Consider the following 22315-nt stretch of genomic DNA (forward strand, 5'->3'; position numbering starts at 1 on the left):
CAGCAATAATAACCGCGCCTTTACGGTGGAGCGGGTGATCCTCACCCCCGACGCGATGGGGGGGCTGGTACCTCCACTACCGACCAAGATGGGCGAGCCCATGGATGTGGGCCCAGATGGGGTGATCCTCCGGTGGGACACCCCCTGGACCGGGCCAGATGGAGCCCGGGAAGACGGCCTCACCCTTGCTGTGCTCACTTGGGAACAGTATAAACAATGTCTGATCCAACATTGGAAAAACCGAGACGAAACAGAACAATCTGATATGTTGAAAACGCAACGCAGGAAGCCTGCGCACAACAGGAAAGACGTGGTAAAGCGGGGGACTGTGCTAGCCTTCCACCCGAAGAGGGGTTGGGGCTCCATACAGGAACCGGGACTACCAACTGACGTCTTCGTTACCAGTTACAACGTGAAAACTCCCTGCTGCAGCCAAAATGGTGACCCCTTGCAAAGGGGGGATCAGGTGACCTACACTCGCCACCGGAATGCACAAGGATGGTGCGCTCGGAACGTCCACCGGTGTGAGCCTGAAGGAGCGTCACCTGTTGCCCCGATCATGACGGATCCAGATTTGACAGATCTTGTTACTATCACCACCGTCCGCCTGGTAGCAGCCACCGAGCTTGCAAGTAGGGTTAGCCTCCAAATCCAGACACCGGCTGATCTGACGGCACCTGAGAGACCAACCACCAGCACGGACATTGCATCGGCCGGGGATCCAAGACCATCCCCTACACTACAAGACTGAGTAAGCAAGAACGCTTTACCATGTACATAGTTCATCAAACTGTTTGTTTCCTGATTTTGCTGCTAAACCCGTCCAGGGTTAACTCTTAAAGGGATCCCTTTGTTGACCCGGGATCCCTATTGCTCTTTGGTTATTTTCTATCTTTTCTATGTTATCAAAGAACTGCCGCAATCATGAACAGTGCATGATACAAACTTCTTGTATATAGTTTGCACCTTCTTAAAGGTGCTCCCTACTGGTTTTACTTAAAGAAGGACTCTTTGCGAAGATACCGCACCGGAGCCTTTGCTGAGTATGGACTGGTAGCTTGAGAAGATGCGCTACCTCATAAAGACTTGGTCCCCTCTTAAAGGGGATGTTCACCTGTGTACTTACGAGTAATACTGCCTTAAAACAGTAAAGTGCTAATGATGTCTTAAAAGAGAAAGTAATGATGCTGATGTGAAGAAGTTATATGTAACCAACGAGTTAATTGTAAGAAATGTTTAATGAGGTTGATAGAAAGATGAGGACAGAAAGTGAACCCGTACGGGGTTAGTCAGTGAGTCCTCTTAGGAGCCATACAGGGATGGCTCAGTGATTTCAAACTGAAAGTAATGTTATGTTCTATACTGTGTATAGTAGTTGAAAAGGCAGTAGGCCCGGGCTGAAAGGGGCGGTCCTGTAAAGGAGAGGCAGCAGGCCTGGAGCAGTTAGGACAGGCGGTCCTGCAGACGTAAAGTAGGAGAATGTAGCACAGTTGCTCAAGCCTTATAATGTGTTATAAGAAGGTCTTTAGTGGATTTAGAGTGTACATCCTTAAAGGCAATGTTAAATTATTGTTCAACAATTTTGCACTAAGTAGAATACCCGGTTGGGTAACAGGAGTTGTTTATAGCCTGTAATTTATAATATTTAACCATGTTTGTAACGTTCAAGTGTCCTCACCTCCCATAAAGGGAAGCTCTGTTCAAATATGCTTATTGTTATTGCACTCAACAAAATTGTATGTCTTTTTGCTAACCTGTATTGTTGTTTTCTTCCCAGTCCAGGAGTACTGGATTTAACCGGGGGGGAGTGCAGCGCCCCAGAGTCCTGGTCGTTGCAGTACTGTGGCTCCGCCACTATGGGGGGCTATGGTACGTCTGATGGCACTGAAGGAGTTCATCTAACCAGGTATCACAGACACCAATACATTTCACAGCCGGGCCTCCAGGGGGAGCTAAGGGTTCTATTCATTAGGCCACTCCTCACATACTGGTAAAACTGGGGGTCAGGCAGGAAGTTAGAAAGAAAGCTGACTGGGTTGGAACCAGGCAACACCTTGTGGCAGAGGGTGTTGTGGGAGAAGATTCAGTAGGGTCCCTGTCAGGGGTGGGATCCTGACAGAGGCCTGGCTATAGGAAAGAACGTAACGGGACCGTGCCTGCTCAGTATAGCGGCGGTGCCCAAGGAAGGATTAGAAGCGAGATAGATTGTGCTGAGTGAGAAACGAGATCAACGCAACAAGGAGAATACCAGTAGGAGTCGTGCTGTAAGACCGAGGCAACATCCTACTGAGGCGCAAACAACCGGTGGCCGGAACGCCGAGGAAGTATTTCTATATACAGCTTCAGGCAATACTTCAAACCTACGGCAGGACAGTCAGTCTCAGGCGGGCTGTCTCACCTAAATCACCTATGCAGTCTTGGGGGGCAACTTGTGGAGAGGGGCGACTCTAGGGTCCCGGAAGAGCTCCGAGCCTACCCGTCAAACGGGTGCCGTCCTAACCGTAACATCAGGGAGGGACGGAGGATTAGCAGAACATCATCTAATCGAGTTGTGAGGGAACTTAAGAAACAGACACAACAGTTGTGGGGACTTTCCGTAAGCACAGCAGGGAAGGACCACAACACATAGCGCTAGCAGGAAGGCACAGATTTCCACCTGCAAAGAGAACTCTGGAGGTGCCATTGGACCGGCCGGACTTGCGCAGCCTGGTTATCCGGAATCCGGACTGAGGACCCAGAGACCTTCAGTAAAGAGGTAAAGAGACTGCAACCTGGTGTCCTCGTTATTTACTGCGACCGGCACTACACCGTCACAACTACACCATCATTCTTTCACCGGACGTCCCCCCTGACAGGCAGGGCCACGGACCGGGCCTAGCCACCGTGACAACCCCCAGAACAGAGACTCTGAGGCCCGGTACCGAGTACCCCTCGACCCTGCGGCAGTGGGGGCGCTCCAAGTGCATTATACTGTACGGAGGCCTATGGGGAGTGCATTATACTATACAGGCCTATAGGGAGTGCATTATACTATACAGGCCTATGGGGGTGCTTAATACTATATATATACTCTGCTTATGGGGGTGCTTTATACTATAGAGTCTGCCTATGAGGAGCGCATTATACTATATAGTCTGTGTATAGGGGTGCATTATATTATATAGAGGCTGCATTATAGTATATAGAGGCTGCCTATGGGGAGTGTATTATACTGTATACAGTCTGCCAATGGGGAGTGTATTATACTGTATAGAGTCTGCCTATGGGGGTGCATTATAATATATAGAATCTGCCTATGGAGAGTGCATTATACTATATAGAGTCTTCCAAAGGGGGTGCATTATACTGTAGAATCTTCCTATAGGGAGTGCATTATACTATATGGAGGCCTATGTGGGTGCATTATACTATATGTAGAGCTATAGGGAGTGGATTATCCTGTATAGAGTCTGCCTATAGGGAGTGCATTATGCTATATGGAGGCCTATGAGGGTGAATTATACTATAATGGAGGCCTAGGGAGAGTGCATTTTAGTATACATAGTCTGCCTATGGGGAGTGCAATATACTATATAGAGGCCTATGGGGAGTGTATTATATTGTATAGAGTTTGCCTATGGGGAGTGCATGATACTATACAGTCTGCCTATAGAGAGTGCATTATACTACATGGAGGCCTATGGGGAGTGCATTATACTATATAGAGTCTGCCTATAGGGAGTGCATTATACTATATAGAGGCCTATGAGGAGTGCATTATACTATAGAGTCTACCTAAAGGGAGTGAATTATACTATATAGAGGCCTATTGGGGTGCTTTATACTATATATAGGTATATGGGGAGTGCATTATACTATAGAATGTGGGTCTATTAGGAGTGCATTATACTATATGGAGGCCTATTTGGAGTGCATTATACTATAGAATTTGGGCCTATGGGGAGTGCATTATACTATATGGAGGCCTATTAGGAGTACATTATACTATTTAGAGTCCTATGGGAAGTGCATTATACTATATTGAGGACTATCTTGTGCATTATACTATATGGAGGCTATTTGGGGTGCATCATACAATGTGGGGATTACAGTGAGGGGGCCATCATACAGTGTGGGAGATAACATGGGTTCTTTTTACAGTGTGGAGGCCATCATAGATTGTTGGAGCCATGAAACAGTTTGGGGGCTACTAAGGGGTCAGTATACTGTGTGGTGGGGTACTATATAGTGAGGAGGCATTACATTATGTCTAAGAGAGCATCACACTGTGTAGAGGGGAGCTGTTCAGCTGATAGAATCGGGACATTATTAAATGTTAACTGGCAACTTATTTTTATAGGGGTTATTGTGACTGTCAAAGAGGCACACAGAGGGCATTACTTTCTAGGGGGCAAAATATGAGCATTGTTTTCTAGGAAACTTGCACATAGCATTACTATATTCTAGAGGGTTGTGTTACCATTTAAGGGCACACATTACCACACAGTAGGTGCAGTAATAGGGACACACACGGCAGAAGCTCAGCATTGGGGTATCAACAGGATGAGGAGTTTGTGCAGGTTGGGATAGAAGGGGACGGTGCAGGAAATGTGAACAAATGTGTATTTGCTGTAATGTCTGCAGTCGAGTTCAGTCTCTTGAAGCTGTTGTGCTGGTCTTTGCCAGAGGGAAAAGACGAGAAAAGAGAACGACTCCACCAGAAAGAACGCCAGCTGTAAGTCACTATCTGTAACTGTACTGTAATCTCCAACATGTTCTGTAGGACTGATAAATACCACTATATGGTCACTGTGAGGCGGTAATATTAGTGTTGGTCTTTGTACAGACATTTTTTTTTGTAACAGGTCGGCCATCTGCTGAGGTTCCCTAAACTACAATTAGGGTGCGCCACCACAGTTGTAATCAGGGTTACCTGGTTAGGGGACCACTCAAAAATTTCACCCCCCGAACCAAAACCCTAGCTACGCCTCAGTGAAACCATTCACTATAATAAGGCATTATGAAACACTTAGGACTCAATCTGTCCTCCGTTCCGGTAGGGTCTTGTCATTTTAGGCATGTACATAAGTGTGGTCATCTACACTTTTGCACGCGGATATGATGGAGACCAAAGGAACAAAGGCCAGATGTACTGATGTAGTCCAATGTGAATGGTTCCATTGAAGGTTTTGTCTGAATCACATTTCCTGAAAAGCACAGAATAAATATAAACCTATCTTTATGCTGATTTTTTGGAGGCAGAATGAACAAAAACAGCAGTTCAACAATTTTTAGATATTTATTTTAAGCTGCTCATTGTGTGGTATAAGTGATGACATCTTTATTCTTCAGGTCAGTTTGAATACATCGCTTACAGATTTATATGATCTTTTTATAAATGCTTTGTTACTTTTGCACAATAAACTATTTTTAGAACAAATGTTTTTTCATTGCAACATTCATTGCAAGTAAGGGTGAGCTACCATAATTAATTGTTTGACTATATATACCGGGGTAGTTTTCAAGGTGATCATTTTTGCGTGGCCCCCGAATGATGGTAGAAATTTCCAAATGGCCCCCGGCTGGAAAAAAGTACCCCACCCCTGCAATAGGTCATGTGTGGACAAGAAATACTGTCATGTGCAATGCAATGCAATCATTTTGGGGAAAACAAACCACCAGTAAGGCTACGTTCACATTTGCGTTGTTGTGTGCTGCGTCGGCGATGCAACGCACAACGCACGCACAACGCATGCATAACGCAGCGTTTTGTGACGCATGCGTTCATTTTTTTAACGCAAAAAAATTGCTACAGGCAGCGTTCTCTGCGCCCTGAGGCCATGTTCACACTTTGCGGGTTTTACCGCGGATCCGCAGCGATTTTGATGCTGCGGGTCCGCAGCAGTTTCCATAGCGTTTACATTTACATGTAAACCCTATGGAAACCGCAATCCGCTGTGCACATGCTGCGGGAAAAACCGCGCAGAAACGCAGCGGTTTACATTTCGCAGCATGTCACTTCTTTGTGCAGAATCGCTGCGATTCTGCACACATAGGAATGCATTGATCCGCTAACTTCCCGCATGGGGCTGTGCCCACGATGTGGGAAGTAAGTGGATAATGTGCAGATGGTACCCGGGGTGGAGGAGAGGAGACTCTCCTCCAGGCCCTGGGAACCATATTAGTGTAAAAAAAAAAGAATAAAAATAAAAAATAATGCTATACTCACCTCTCAGCGCTGCACGCGGCCGTCCGGTATCAGGGTTGCTGTGCGAGCAGGGCCTGTGATGACGTCGCGGTCACATGACCGTGACGTCACGAAGGTCCTTCCCGCACAGCATCTTTGGAACCGGACCGCCGCGTGCAGCGCCGAGGAGATCGGGACGTCAGAGGGTGAGTATATAACCATTTTTTATTATTTTTAACATTACAATTGATGCTGCATATTGCTGCATATGCAGCATCAATAGTATAGGAGTAAACCCGCAGCGGAAACCGCAAAACAAACCGCGATAAATCTGCAGGGATAACCGCAGCGGTTTTGCCCTGCAGATTTAGCAAATCCGCTGCGGGAGAACCCGCAGAGGACCCCGCAAAGTGTGCACATAGCCTAACAGTTGCGCCAAAAATGACGCATACGTCACAAAACGCGAGACAACGCATGTCCATGCGCCCCTCATGTTAAATACAGGGGCGCATGACGCATGCGTCGCCGCGGCTGCGCCCGACGCAACGCAAATGTGAACGTAGCCTTACACGTGTACCACCGTTTCACAGGAAGAGTTAGGGTTAAGTTTTCACAGTGATATTTTGGTGAATTTTTGACACTGAGTATTTTGGCTGCGCACAAAAACATCTCAGAGTTCCAGCCAAGTGGAAGGGATGTATAGAAATCTCATGCCCATTGGTTTTTTTTCTTTACTCAGCATAAACTAACAACCTGCGGTGTGTGTTTGACGTCCTCAACATGCCATATTATTTTGGGAGTACGCTGAGTTTTATATTTAGATTTTACCCATGAAATTACATAAGATGCGGAAAAGTCGTAGGTAAAATACGAATACGCATTTTTAGTGTGCTTCCGCTGGGAAAATGCACTAAAAGCGTATGCAAACCAGCCGTGAACATCTACAGCTCTCCTCCAATGGTGAGAACACCATCTTATGTCTCAGCTTCCTGTAACCTTATAATGTGACATATAAAAGCAAACATATGAATGAAGTTGAGCAAGGTCTACTAATCAGAAATGGCACCATGGATACTGGCAGGCAGGAGGAAGTCCACGTAGCTTTGGTCCTGCAGCCATGGACATCAGACAGGGCCGCTGGAACAGGGTTCTGCAAATCTTTGGAAAGAATGGGATATCAGACTTAACAGTCTCACTTGAAATATTTAACCTGCACTTATCTTAATATATAATTGTCAATTGGCTCTGTCACAGCTTCCGGCGATTGTGTCGCTACCACAATCCACCGTGCCGGAAGTAGCCGACCGTCATATTGGAATATCCAAGTCATGGGTATTCCAATATGGCACCCACTGGTGGTGCTTGCGCAGTACCACCAGCGGGTCATATCATACTCACCTGCTCCCGGCGCGTCTCTGCAAGTCCCTGCTTCTCCGGCGCCAGCTGCTTCTTCCTGTGTTCAGTGGTACGATGTGACCGCTGAACATAGGAAGAAGCTGCCGGCGCCCGGAGACCATCTGTCAGTGAGAAGCAGGGACTGCGCCGGGAGCAGGTGAGTATAACAGGGGAGGGTGAGCATTCCGATATTCACCTGTCCCCGTTCCACCGCAGCGTGCCGTTCCGTCTTCCGCGTCCTCTGCCTGTGACGTTCAGGTCAGAGGGCACAATGACGTGTTTAGTATGCACGCCGCTATCTGCCTGAACAAACAGTCACTGCAGAGGATGCGGAAAACGGAGCGGCGCCCGGAGGTGGAATGGGGACAGGTAAATATCGCAAGTGCCGGAAGCTTGCTCAGGACAAGAGGTGAGTATGTCATTTTTTTTATCGCAGCAGCATATAGGGCACCTGTTTCTATGGAGCATCTTATGGGGCCATAATCAACCATTATGCAGCATTATATGGGGCAAATGTTTCTATGGAGCATCTTATGGGGCCATAATCAACCATTATGCAGCATTATATGGGGCAAATGTTTCTATGGAGCATCTTATGGGGCCATAATCAACCATTATGCAGCACTATATGGAGCAAATGTTTCTATGGAGCATCTTAGGGTATGTTTCCACGTTCAGGAAAGGCTGCGTGTTTGACGCTGCTCAGAGCGCACTATGCATGGTAACACGCACCCGGCGGCCCTGCTATTCCGGACATGCTGCGCGTCTTTTAAGATCGCAGCATGTCCGTTTACCTTGCGGCGACGCTGTGCCGCCGCAAGGTAAAACACAGGGCCCTATGTGTGGGGTGCGATGATGTCGGATGTGTGCAATGAACACATCCGGCATCATCGCGTCACAGAAGGGGGCGGAGCTTAGGGCGGAGCGGGTTTGCCGCTCCGTCCAAACCGCCGGCCATCTTGTAGGTGGACATGTACCCTTATAGGGCCATAATCAACCATTATGCAGCATTATATGGGGCACATTTTCTATGGAGCATCTTATAAGGCCATAATCAACCTTTGTGCAGCATTATATGAGGCAAATGTTTCTTTGGAGCATCTTATGGGGCCATAATCAACCTTTGTGCAGCATTTTATGGGGCACATTTTCTATGGAGCATCTTATGGAGTCATAATCAACCTTTGTGCAGTATTATATGGGGCAAATGTTTCTATGGAGCATCTTATGGGGCCATAATCAACCTTTATGCAGCATTATATGGGGGCACATTTTCTATGGAGCATCTAATGGGGCCATAATCACCCTGTGTGCAACATTATATGGGGCAAATGTTTCTATGGAGCATCTTATGGGGCCATAATCAACCTTTGTGCAGCATTATATGGGGCACATTTTCTTTGGAGAATCTTATGGGGCCATAATCAACCTTTATGCAGCATTATATGGGGCAAATGTTTCTATGGAGCATCTTATAAGGCCGTAATCAACCTTTATGCAGGATTGTATGGGGAAAATGTTTCTATGGAGCATCTTATGGGGCCATAATTAACCTTTGTGCAGCATTATATGGGGCATATTTTCTATGGAGCATCTTATGGGGTCATAATCAACCTTTGTGCAGCATTATATGGGGCAAATGTTTCTATGGAGCATCTTATGGGGCCATAATCAACCTTTGTGCAGCATTATATGGGGAAAATGTTTCTATGGAGCATCTTATGAGGCCGTAATCAACCTTTATGCAGGATTGTATGAGGCAAATGTTTCTATGGAGCATCTTATGGGGCCATAATTAACCTTTGTGCAGCATTATATGGGGCATATTTTTGTATGAAGCATCTTATAGGGTCCATCGTATACTTTATGGAGCATTATATGGGGCATATTTTATTATAGAGCATCTTATGGGGCCCATCATGAACTTTATGGAGCATTATATGGGGCATATTTTGTATGGAGCATCACTTGGGGACGAGAGATTCTCAGTGCTGCAAAGCCTGCCCCATCGGGACATCACCACCCTTCCGATGCGATAGCATCGGGCCTCATCTAGTCAAAGCAATAATTGCGAAAAGAGGAGCTTCACTTCAAGTGTGTTGAGAGAAAAAGAAAAGTGAGGAGATGCTGCAGCAGTACCATCTGCTGGCCAACAAGTCATCTCGTGCAGCGGAAATGATCTGCAGCGAGTGGCATGAAGAGGAAACATTTCTAGGAGCTAAAAATATAAATGAATCAGTTTTCCATGTTAGCTAGGAAAGATTACACATACACAAAACCAATCCAGATTACTAACAGAAACCAGGTTTACAGTGCACAACAAACACACAGTGGTCAGACATCTATGCTGGTGATATCACTAATATACAGTTACGTCTATATATATTTGGACAGAGACAACATTTTTCTAATTTTGGTTCTAGACATTACCACAATGAATTTTAAACAAAACAATTCAGATGCAGTTGAAGTTCAGACTTTCAGCTTTCATTTGAGGGTATCCACATTAAAATTGGATGAAGGGTTTAGGAGTTTCAGCTCCTTAACATGTGCCACCCTGTTTAAAATTAATTAATCTGTCCAATTACTTTTGGTCCCTTTAAAAACAGGGTGGCACATGTTAAGGAGCTGAAACTCCTAAACCCTTCATCCAATTTTAATGTGGATACCATCAAATGAAAGCTGAAAGTCTGAACTTCAACTGCATCTGAATTGTTTTGTTTAAAGTTCATTGTGGTAATGTCTATAACCAAAATTAGAAAAAGTTTGTGTCTGTCCAAATATATATGGACGTAGCTGTAAATCACACAATGGCATCACATGTACATGGACGTCTCCTTAATGGATGTGCCCATGTATATTTCTAATCACATGATGCATAACTCTGGATGACAAAGAGGAAGATGCTTAGCGGAGTATAAGGGTATGTGCACACGCTGAGGATTTCGCTGCGGAACCGCAGCGTTTCCGCAGCTGCGGGTCCGCAGCGGTTTCCCATGAGTTTACAGTACAATGTAAACCTATGGGAAACAAAATCCGCAGTGCACATGCTGCGGAAAAAAAATGCACGGACACGCAGTGGTTTATATTCCGCAGCATGTCAATTCTTTGTGCGGATTCCGCTGCGGGTTTTCACCTGCTCCAATAGAAATCTGCAGGTGAAAACCCGCAGAGGAAACCGCACTAAAAACCGCGATAAATCCGCAGAAAAAAACGCAGCGGTTTATCACTGCGAATTTATCAAATCCGCTGCGGAAAATTCCGCAATGGAATCCGCAGCGTGTGGCCATTTTCCTGAAGCCGAGATGCGAACTCTGCTTCAGGAAAATGGCCGCCGCGATCTCCATCTGCGCACGCGCGGCATCCCGCGGCCATTTTCCTGAAGCCCCGGGCAGCAGAGCGCTCCATCTGCGCACGCGTGGCCACAGGAAGATGGCCGCCCTCACCGATCACCAGGGTAATAGTGCAGATCGCGCTCTTTTTCCTCACCTATGCAGTGGATTCGGCACTTGGGCATGCGCAAACCACTACGCCACCAACGGAAAAATAAGCAAGATCTGGGGGAAGAAACAGCGATGTCACCACGCCCATCCGACCAGACCAGCCTGATTGACAGGCGAAAACGGCGACTTTGGTAACGTATTTCGGCAGCACAGGTGGGGAATCGGGGTCCACAAAATACACTATTGTAATGCACAGCTCAGGCCCTATTTAACGGTATTTTTATCTCATACGGAAAAAAACGGGGTGGCAGGTTCCCTTTAAGTAGTCTTGCCTTTATTTGGACACACCTGCCAAACTAATTTGCACAGGTATCTGCAATTGCTTTCAGTGATATAAAGAGCCTTGACACACATCACCATCAATGAGTTTAAATGACAAACAAAAAAATTCTAACCTTATCACTCCTAAACTCTTTGTGCATAATAATTTGGAACACAGTGTACATAAATACAAGTATACAGATAAATGTGTATGTATATATATAGATATATATATAGAGAGAGAGATCTAGTGAAAAAAGTGCATCTATAGTCACCCATCTATGAGCAGACATGAAGTTACAGATGGAAAAGCCTTTTCTGGCTTAAGAAGAGGGCCCTTGTGCAAGAATAATATTTGGGGCCTTTGCAGATAAAGCTCATACCTCTTGCACCCCGGTTCTGCTTACACAGGTTGCACCCTTTAAATTGTGTCCGCCCCTAACTTACAGTAATAACCATTATTCATTACTCATTATAACCAGGCTATAAAATGTAGTTACTGCAGTTAGGTCTTATGGATATATAGGAATATAACCCTTATTTTCTCTTTTTGTAACTATTTCAGAATTCCTTAATTGTGATGCATGATGACAATCTCTACACGTCGCAGCAGAATATGTTGGTTCTACATTAGCAAAGGGAAATTATACCCAATAACTGCCATAATTTATACATATATTTATACACTCTATAATCCAACAATTGGGACTTACCCACCGATGCTTTCCAGGGACATTCATGTTGTAAAAACAGATTATTTTGCTACATTAAGTTGCTGTAAAAATGCTAAATCTGTTATTGGATAAAGAAAAACTGCACTCTGTAGCTCCCAATAAATCCAAGATGCAAGTGTAGTCATTTACATGTATCTTCACTTTCCTGACAACCTTTGCTCTTTCTACACCCTGAACAAAGTGCGGTACAATTAGCCACATGGCCTGGTGATCTAAACGCTTTAGTACTTGAAACAACGTTGGTCAGTTTACAAGGTTCAAGTCATTTACATTCAGAGTTATGGAGTTGGAGTCTGACCATTTTGGTGGAGTCAGTCAATAGAAAATGGACTGACTCCGACTCCTAAAATACATAGTAAATTGGGTACAGTAGTACAATGCAGGATGTTTTCATGAGAATTTGGTGTGCAATAAAAAATTATATTATGGTACTGTGTTAGTCTAGGTTCACATTTGCGGTTGAGTCCGCAGCGTATCGTCCGCAAACGCATGCAAAAACGCATGATAATGCAGCGTTTTTTATCCGCATCAGGTTACGCATGACGGCAAAAAAAATGCAGCGTTTGTACATGCGTTTGTGCTTTTTATGCGCATGCGTCTGATATTTCCAGGAGAGGGTGTCTCAATGGGTGTGTCTAAATCAGTTCCTGGACATGCGCAGTCCGAAGTACGCATGCATTCCCATAGACAGTAATGCGTTTTTTAGCGCACTCATCCGCATGTGCATATCTGCGCATATTTCATGGAAATTTGCCGCCTCAAAAATTGCTACATGGTGCATTAGCCATGCCCCGCGAAAAACGAATGCGTAAGCAAACGTGGGCGAACGCATGAAAATGAATGCACCTGCGTCTACAATGTTAAAGGGAACCTGTCACCCCCCCCCCCCCCAGGCGTTTTTAACTAAAAGAGCCACCTTGTGTAGCAGTAATGCTGCATTCTGACAAGGTGGCTCTTTTAGTTCTGTGTGCTGTAACTGCCAAAATAATCAGTTTTATAATTTGTCCAAAATACCTTCTCTTCAGACAAGGAGGCAGGCCTTTCCCCCCTGCTTCAGACGTCGCACAGCCGTCACTCACATCTTCTTGGCGCCGGGCGCCGCCTCCTCACCGCTGTTTTGAAATGATGTGGCGCCTGCGCTCTTTTCTCCTGCCTTGGGCAGGCGCAGTGAGCGCTGGCCGTCTGTCCTCTGTGCGTACGTACGCCCTGCCTGTGAATCCCAGCCCCGCAGTGTCTTATGAGTTATTCATACTACGGGGCTGGGATTCCTGGGCATGCGCATTGCGTGTCTAAGCCTCTCACCCTCTCCCACCGCCTGCTACAGCGTGTACATCCTCAGGTGATCCCTCCTCCGTGTAATCGCCTGGAACCTTGCCAAATCCTCACAGCTGGTGTGTGTGTGTGTAGCAGGCGGTGGGATTGGGTGAGAGGCTTAGACACGCAATGCGCATGCCCAGGAATCCCAGCCCCGTAGTATGAATAAATCATAAGACACTGCGGGGCTGGGATTCACAGTCAGGGCGTACGTATGTACAGAGGACAGACGGCCAGCGCTCACTGCGCCTGCCCAAGGCAGGAGAAAAGAGCGCAGGCGCCGGCAGATTTCAAAACAGCGCTGAGGAGGTGGCGTCCGGTGCCAAGAAGATGTGAGTGACAGCTGTGTGGCGTCTGCAGCAGGGGGGAAAGGCCTGCCTCCTTGTCTGAAGATAAGGTATTTTGGACAAATTATAAAACTGATTATTTCGGCAGTTACAGCACACAGAACTAAAAGAGCCACCTTGTCAGAATGCAGCATTACTGCTGCACAAGGTGGCGTGGCTCTTTTAGTTAAAAACGCCTGGGGAGGGGTGACAGGTTCCCTTTAAAGATAGGAAATCAATATGCATGCGGATGTATGCGTCAGAAATGCTGCGGACACAACCGCAAATGTGAAACCGGCCTTAGCCAGAAAAATCGATGTAAATACTTTTATGCACAACGATGAAAAAAGTATTCTCAGAATGATACCTTTATTGACTAACCAGAAAAAAATATATGTTTGCAAGCTTTCAGAGCACAGAGGCTCCTTCTTCAGGCACTTTACACATGAATTACTGAGGTTTTTTAGATCCATCTGTGATTGTTACATTAGGGTACCTTCCATTATCATGATGTACAATAACAAATTATATTGTAATCCTATAGTGTAATCCTTAATTCATTTGTAATCCAGCCTGAAGGAGCCTATGTGCTCTGAAAGCTTGCAAACATATATTTTTAGGGGTTAGCCAATAAAGCTATCACTCCGAGAATACTTTTGTCACCGTTAGGCATAAAAGTGTTTACACCAAAGAATTTGGGAAAGTTATGAAATGTCCTATAAATGTCTGTTGTGTTCCTGATCTAAGGATCTTGGCTTTTACAGTGTCCCCAACTATAACTGGTCTTCAGTAGTATAGCTCTTCTCATATAGGCCAAAAGTACCTTTTGGGGCCTCGTAGACTCCAAGGCCCAAGTGTCACCTCAACCCCTGCAAGCATCTCTGTCAGTCAGAAGGGCACAAATCTAACAAGTCTATTAGACAATTCTTTCCTGAAATTTCTCTTAAAGAGGCTATACATTAGACTTCAACCGTTCCCTCCAGTTTGAGAGGGACCATTCAACCATCTAAGGTGTATGAAATGTTTGACATTTGACATTATGTGTGGCATATCACCTATGTATGGCATATCCCTTATGTATGGCATATCACCTATGTATGACAAATTCCTTATGTTTTGCTTATCCTTTATGTATGGCATATCATCTATGTATGGCATATTCCTTAAAATATTTCCCGGATCTGTACATTCCTAAACCAAGAATCTGGAAAAACCCTAGTCCATGCCCTCATCATCTCCCGCCTCGACTACTGTAACCTCCTGCTCTGTGGCCTCCCCTCTAACACTCTCGCACCCCTCCAATCTATTCTAAACTCTGCTGCCTGACTAATCCACCTGTCCCCCTGCTATTCCCTGGCCTCTCCCCTCTGTCAATCCCTTCACTGGCTCCCCATTACCCAGAGACTCCAGTACAAAACCCTAACGATGACATACAAAGCCATCCACAACCTGTCTCCTCCATATATCTGCGACCTCGCCTCCCGGTACTTTCCTGCACACAACCTCCGCTCCTCACAAGATCTCCTTCTCTACTCCCCTCTCATCTCCTCTTCCCACAATCGCATACAATATTTCTCCCGCGTATCACCCCTACTCTGGATCTCTCTACTACAACATATCAGACTCTCGCCTACCATCGAAACCTTCAAAAAGAACCTGACGACCCACCTCTTCTGACAAGCCTACAACCTGCAGTAGCCACCGATCGACCAAACCACTGCACGACCAGCTCTACCCTCGCGAGACCGCTACATAGTCAAGGGTTATTGCCGCAAGGAATTACTGGGAATGGAGCGTCGCGAGGAGCATTGCTAAAGGCCTGGACTGGATCCGAGGGCCGCCGGAAGGTGAGTATATAACTATTTTTTATTTTAATTCTTTTTTTAACAGGCATATGGTGCCCACATTGCTATATACTACGTGGGCTGTGTTATATACTGCGTGGGCTGTGTTATATACTATGTCGCTGTGCTATACACTACATGGCTGTGCAATATACTATGTGGCTGTGTTATATACGAGGGCTGTGTTATATACTGCGAGGGCTGTGCTATATACTATGTGGCCTGTGTATTCATTGCATTATTCTGAAATCTTCATAAATAAACTACATACATATTCTAGAATACCCGATGCGTTAGAATCGGGCCACCATCTAGTTATTGTATATTTTCCTTAAGACTCCATTCTTACGATGAATATTAGTTTGTGATGTAGCTTTTCTGCAGCATTTCTGCACACATTAACCAAATTAGGTAACGTGTTTTTTCATTACATTTTTTACATGCGGTTTTATAGTTTATACACTGAGGTTTTTGCTACTTACTGGTATTTAACTCTTGAATGATACAGCAATATGCAGATTCACATGCGATTTTAGTGCGTTTCCGCAACGGAAACTCGATAAAAATGCTTGAGTTTTTTATCTGCAGATTCTCCTCATTTAATGCAATTCTAGTGGAAAGATCAAGACATAAAACTCCGCAAGAGACTTTGATATGATGCGGATTTGAAGCAGTTTTTGAAGCAGTTTTGGCTTACAAATACCGAAGGTAAAAAACTCACCAAATACTCAACAAGTGCATGTGGCCTAAGACAACACATCTGTCACTCAGTGATAATACACAACGTCAAAATATCACCAAAAACTCAATGTGGGAACTTAATCTTATATAGTAAAGAAGCTAAGCGATGAGAATTGGACTAGCCGTACACTTTAGAAAAATGTAGATGGAGGATCCCATAAACATGCATGCTCATCTCAACTGAATGTACATGTGATCTCTATGGGAAGAGGGAAGTAAGGATGTGGCAGACACACCTGACAGTGTTATAATCTTTCCTATAAAACAAGAGCATCAGACATGTTGAAATCCAACAGTATTATCCAAATCTCTATGAGTGGAGAGGGTCATGAGTGAAGAGGGTCATTTATGGAGAGGGTCATGAGTGCAGAGGGTCATGAGTGCAGAGGGTCATGAGTGTCACATACACATTAAATATATACGGAAGACAAAGAATATTGACTGATAATAGCAGCTGGCAAATCCAACAAAAAATATAAAGGGGGTGGAGAGAAACTTGGTGAATTTATTCAAGTTGAACAAAATGATGGGCAGAAGCCTGGCTCCAGCGTCCATGCTTGTGTAACACCTCAGGTAACCGGTTGTTATGGTGGCATTGCTTTCCTCACGGGAAGAGTGATGTCATGCTTGGAAGAGAGAAAGGATTCCTTTATCAGTTAATCAGCACATACAACACTGTTCTGACTCCAGGCCAAAAGGGGAGCTCTGAACCCGGTTTCAGTGCAGCTTCCTTTGATATAATATACATTCTGACCTGAGGGAGGAGTTAGGGAGTTGGTCCAGGGAGACCAGAGGAGAAGGAGTCGGTAGCAGACGGTGAAGGAGAGAGGAGAGAAAGGAAAGCTGGGGCCGTGCAGCTACGTGTGGTGCTGCAGCTCCTGGTAGGAAAGAGCAGCAGAACAGTCTGTAGAGACTGGAAGGGGAAGAGAAGCGCAGGAGAATTGAGGAGTTGGAAGGGAGCTGTGACTGGGCTCCTTTCTAAGCTGAAGCGCAGAATACCGGTAGTCGGAAGACCGAGGTTATGGGGGTAACTTGATGCCCCACGGCAGAAATCGGCGAACAGCTGGATTTCAAGTCACCTGTCCAACATTAAAACCCGAAGACACAGCAGCAGATAGAGCCCGGAGTCATCTGAGAGACCCTGTAAAAAGGCTCGAGTTACCTGTCATGCGGGCAGTGTCCTAGCAACCAGGGGGACAGAAAGAACGTGAGGACCTTGTGTGAGGCCTAAGGCAGCAAGGGACTACTACATAGCGCATAGTGGAAGGCTTTCAACCCCACCTGCTTAGGGGGATTCCCGAGTCGCTTCCAGTCTGGCCGGATTACAACAGCACCCGTGATCTGGACCCTGGACTGTGGCTGCCTTGCAACAGTAAAGAGGTAAAGATACTGCAACTTGTGTCCTCTTGTTTCTTTCTTCACCACCTACCACCTGTCCCTACTACACCGGGAGCCCTGTGGACCCCAGCGTTACCTGTTGGAAGCCATACAATCTTTGCTGCAGTGCCATCACCCCCAGAAGACCCCTTTAAGCAGTGTCGATCATCCCTGATCGAATACCACAGGTGGCGTCACAAACATTTTTTATTCTAAAAACCCCTTTAAAGACCGTTCCTTTTATTTGGACACCCAGGGCCACGGACCGGGTCGCTGCCACCGTGACCTCCCCTTTAATGACCGCCGGACCTGGTACAGAGTACCCCTAGGCCCTGGTGGGCGCTACACTTGTAGTACATGGCTTCTGGAACAGAGCTCTGCAGGCCTCCTCCTACCTGCCGGCACTCCTGGTGCATTTTGCTATTAGCAAGCCCAGCAGGAATTCATGTAAAGGAGGAGCTGAGGATGCCCGTATATAGGAGGCGGTTCTCAGAGTTCTAGTCTGGCAGCCACAGACCACCGACATGGACGCTGGACCAGAGTTCTGCAAATATTTTTGTACAATTCTAGTATTTGTTATAAAGAAGAAAAAAAGGTTGGGATCAGTGGGTAAGACGGAAATTTCAGGGACCAGGGTGGTGGGGCACTCATTGCAGCCACTGTCATAGGCACCATAAGAGCTTGTCTCATTATGAGTGCAGGGAACATCATTGATTTTATCATTAAAGAACTGTATCCCCGGGGTATATATAACATACCAGCACCCAAAAAACATGGACTCCAGACAAGGCAGAAAACGCCTGAATAGACATAAAGAATTACTTGCATTAATCTATTAGCACACAGCAAGAAGCATGGCATTAATTCCAAACTACGTAATTACAGAACAACCATGGGAACTGTCCATTATCATTATCAGTAAGTTTACAGCAGCCCTAGCTCGCTGCAGATTCTCCCAGTGACTGTATCATGGACAAATAAGTTGTATTTCGATATTTCCAATGGCTGTGTCAGTACACACAGCATCTACTCCAACATGACAAGTGAGAGATGCTTTCTCAGCTGCCGAAAGCAAATTACAGAGTAGCTTCATCCTTGAAGAGCTAAATTTATACTTTATTTTTGCTTTAAATAGAAGGAAATAGCATAAGGAAGCCACGAAAACAGGCTCCAAACCTACAGCAACGTTATGACAAGCTGCAATCTCCTTCCCACAGGATTACTGGATGGATTTGCATAGGGTAAGCTGCTATGTTGATTACAGGGAACGTGTATCCACCCAGGACTTCCTATTATAAGTCTGGAATTCGCAATTAGAGAACCTCTGATCTCACTAAACAGTGAAAAAAAGAAAAACTGCCAGATACATCTGATCCTTTGTTGTGCGGCATATTCAAGCGATGGATCAAAACGCTCAGTAACATACTAGACGTCCCTGACTTCTGATTGTACGGAAATATGCAGCACCCTATAGTTCTGTTATGGGTGGATTTCTTGAACTTTTTCTGTGTGTTACCCAATAAAGGTAAAAAGTTGTTGTTATATATTCAAGCGAAATGTATTTGCTGTGAAATTTCAATAAGAGAAAAAAAAACAATGCAAATGTGTGGAAATATTCAAATGAAATTGTGTCTCCGCTACACAAATGCTATGCACATATACAAAGTAACCTGCAGCGTAAGTTGGAAGGCTGCAGATGTAGTGATGAGTGAATATACTCGTTACTCGAGATTTCCCGAGCACGCTCGGGTGTCCTCCGAGTATTTTTTAGTGCTCGGAGATTTAGTTTTCATCGCCTCAGCTGAATGATTTACAGCTTTTAGCCAGCATAAGTACATGTGGGGGTTGCCTGGTTGCTAGGGAATCCCCACATGTTATCAAGCTGGCTAGTAGCTATAAATCATTCAGCTGCGGCGAAAAAAACTAAATCTCCGAGCACTAAAAAATACTCGGAGGACCCCCAAGCGTGCTCAGGAAATCTCGAGTAACGAGTATATTTGCTCATCACTATGCAGATGTCAAATCTACAGTGCCAGTGTCACCGGTGTGTCAGAGGCAACAGACCGTCGATCTGCAACTGGTTGCAGAATGTCTTTGCGATTGGCATTGCAGATGCCTTCTTAATCCTTCTGACTTTTGGACCCAGTGGCAACCTCCCTCCGGCTCTAGTTGACACACCAGGACCTCGGTGTTTATAGACTCTCAGTCTGCTTCAGGGAGCCGCCAGTGATATTCACGTTTTCCCTTGTGATGGCTTGGAGCTATAGCAGTCGGCTTACTTCCTCTCTGGTGTTCTTGAAGGATGTTTGGTGTTACTTCTCTGGAGTCAGCTCAAGCTAAGTTTCTTCCCTCTTGTTTGTCTCCCTTCTTGTCTTCAGTGTACAGTGGGGACTAACCAGTGCTTATCCCCCTTCCCTATTCAGGGCCTAGTCTAGGGATATACAGGGCTTAGATTTCCTGCTCGGCGACTGGTGTGGAAATAATATAAGTACGGTAGGGAAGGCAGGGTGCTATTAGATCTGCCTACGGGTCTCCACTCCCCCTTTCCCTAGTGTTTGGGCTTTCTTCCCCTCATCCCCTCGTGTTGCACTCAGTCTTCCCACACTGTGCGTGACAGCCAGCCAAGTCTCTGCAGCATGTAGAAGCTACGATGGAACGCATCCTTAGAGGGTTTTCTGCCATCTAAAAATTGGGAAATAATGGGATGTAAGGACCTATTCCCTTACATGAGGGTTCTAGCAATCAGTCTATACCAAATTTTAAAAAACTTACAGTCAGCAGAGGGTCTGCCAATGACCATACTTAAGACTCCCATACAAAATTAGTCTACTGTTGGTCAAACCCACCAGTATTGGCAGGCTCAACCGATAGTCTAATGTTTATGGGGTCTCCAAACTCTGCCCCAACAGATGATGTCTGGAATGATAAGAACCTGGCATGTCCGATTTCCGACTGATAATCCTTTTGTGCTTAAGATAAGATGTTGGCAAAAGAGTTTGGAAGCACCTCTCTTTACAGACCACAGGAGCTCATGTGTATAGAGGGGTCCGAAGGAAAAGCTGCCAGCTGAATGTTGGTTTGTCTGGCAGCTATTTATTGAGTATGGGGCCGGTAATAAGGCACAAATTGAATTTTTACTTAAAAACTACTTGAACATATACAAGTAGCCTACATTTTACGACGAATAGGGGCAGTGATCATTGCACAAAGTTACCATGTGTTTCCATAGGATAACAACCTGTACTTTCCACAGTCCCCTGTGTTTTGAGCAGGTGCCATGGGTGCAATTATGATGTCTACAATCTGGAATTCCAGGTGGTTTCCTACTGATGTGACCCAGGTTAATGGAGTCTTTGATGTTATCCCCCTGTCCACATTCCATTTCTCACTGCAATAATCTGATCCCAAGACTAATGACCTTCCTTTGTCCTGAAACACTCAGGGTTTCAGAGTTTCCAGTAATGGCGCTTTCATAAATAATTACTTAATTTCTACAAACAGCATTTGCAAAAAACACTGAACTCCTAAGAGAAGCAATTTAGGTGGCAGGAGTTTAGATATATTTTGAGGAACTACTGCATTTAGAACAGAATAGGCTTCTTTCTTTAGGGTATATTCATTCTTTAAACATGATAATCTGGTACTTTTTATAAATTACTGTATATTCATACTGAGTTACTGACATGGATGGATATACTTCAAATTCCACATCAAAACCTGCCTCAAACACTTTTTATTCTTTGATCTGCATTTTGAGCTGGATCATCTTAAAAACACAAATAAAAATATCTCAGTGTGGGCAAACCCTAGAGATTCCCACCTTGGACATTTATATTGTATTCACAGAATTTGCCAAGTAACCTCTGATGGATGTGGTTTCCTCCGTGATACATGCAGGACAGGAAACTATGGAGAATGGCAGTGCTCGGCGGTTTCCATAACACCAACTGTGAACAGAGATGTTTAAGTGCACCCATTTAGTCTATGCCTAACTACCCATCAGGCATGTGAGGAGACCCACATAGCTGTGGGTGCCAGGATGTTTATCGGGGCCTCCAGACTCTGCCCCAACAGATGATGTTGGTAGAGATAAGAATCGGGCATGTCTGATTTCCGACTGATAACACTGGTCAACAGCATTTTTGGTGCCAAAGATATTTCATCGAATTTAGGGTATTTTTGGGGTGCTGATTCTGAATATGTCATCAGTTTTGCCAGATTGGCTCAAGTTTTTGAGATTTTTGGTATCTTATTTATAGCACTTGTTGGTAAATGCGACGCATCATCTCATTAATTTCTTTGGATTAGTACTTGAACTGAGCAGTTCTCAATATAGTTTTGTGTTAATTAGTGTTCTAAAAGTTTGTTCATAGCTTGATTTTTGCACTAACTTTATGTTGTTGTCTGTTTTCCAGTGAAAAGCATGAACTCATCAAGAAGAAGTTGTCTTAACGATCCAGACTCATTCTGTTACATTTGTGGTGAATACACACTGCCAAAACATAGAAGAAACATAACAGACTTCGTAAAAAAAGTGTATTTTGCCTATTTTGGGGTTATGCTTGGGGACCAAGACAAGTTTGGGGCACCACACATAGTGTGCAAAGCATGTATCGAATTATTACGAAAATGGAGCAAAGGACAAAGAAAAAGC

General features: G+C 45.0%; 1 protein-coding gene across 5 annotated transcripts in view; it reads right to left on the minus strand.

Moving 5' to 3' along the window:
- The window catches only part of SCHIP1 (schwannomin interacting protein 1), an 867777-nt gene that overhangs the window by 85605 nt on the left and 759857 nt on the right, over positions 1 to 22315 (minus strand). The window contains exon 1 of one of the 5 annotated variants that reach the window (XM_077290664.1): positions 12039 to 12206. The exons of the other annotated variants lie outside the window; for them this stretch is intronic. Coding sequence (XP_077146779.1) covers positions 12039 to 12065 — 27 coding nt within the window. The 5' untranslated portion in view covers positions 12066 to 12206. Of the gene's footprint in view, positions 1 to 12038; positions 12207 to 22315 lie in introns of those variants that run through there. 5 annotated transcript variants of the gene reach the window in all.

Source organism: Ranitomeya variabilis, chromosome 2, assembly GCF_051348905.1.
Source record: "Ranitomeya variabilis isolate aRanVar5 chromosome 2, aRanVar5.hap1, whole genome shotgun sequence".
NCBI classification, from domain to species: Eukaryota; Metazoa; Chordata; class Amphibia; order Anura; family Dendrobatidae; genus Ranitomeya; species Ranitomeya variabilis.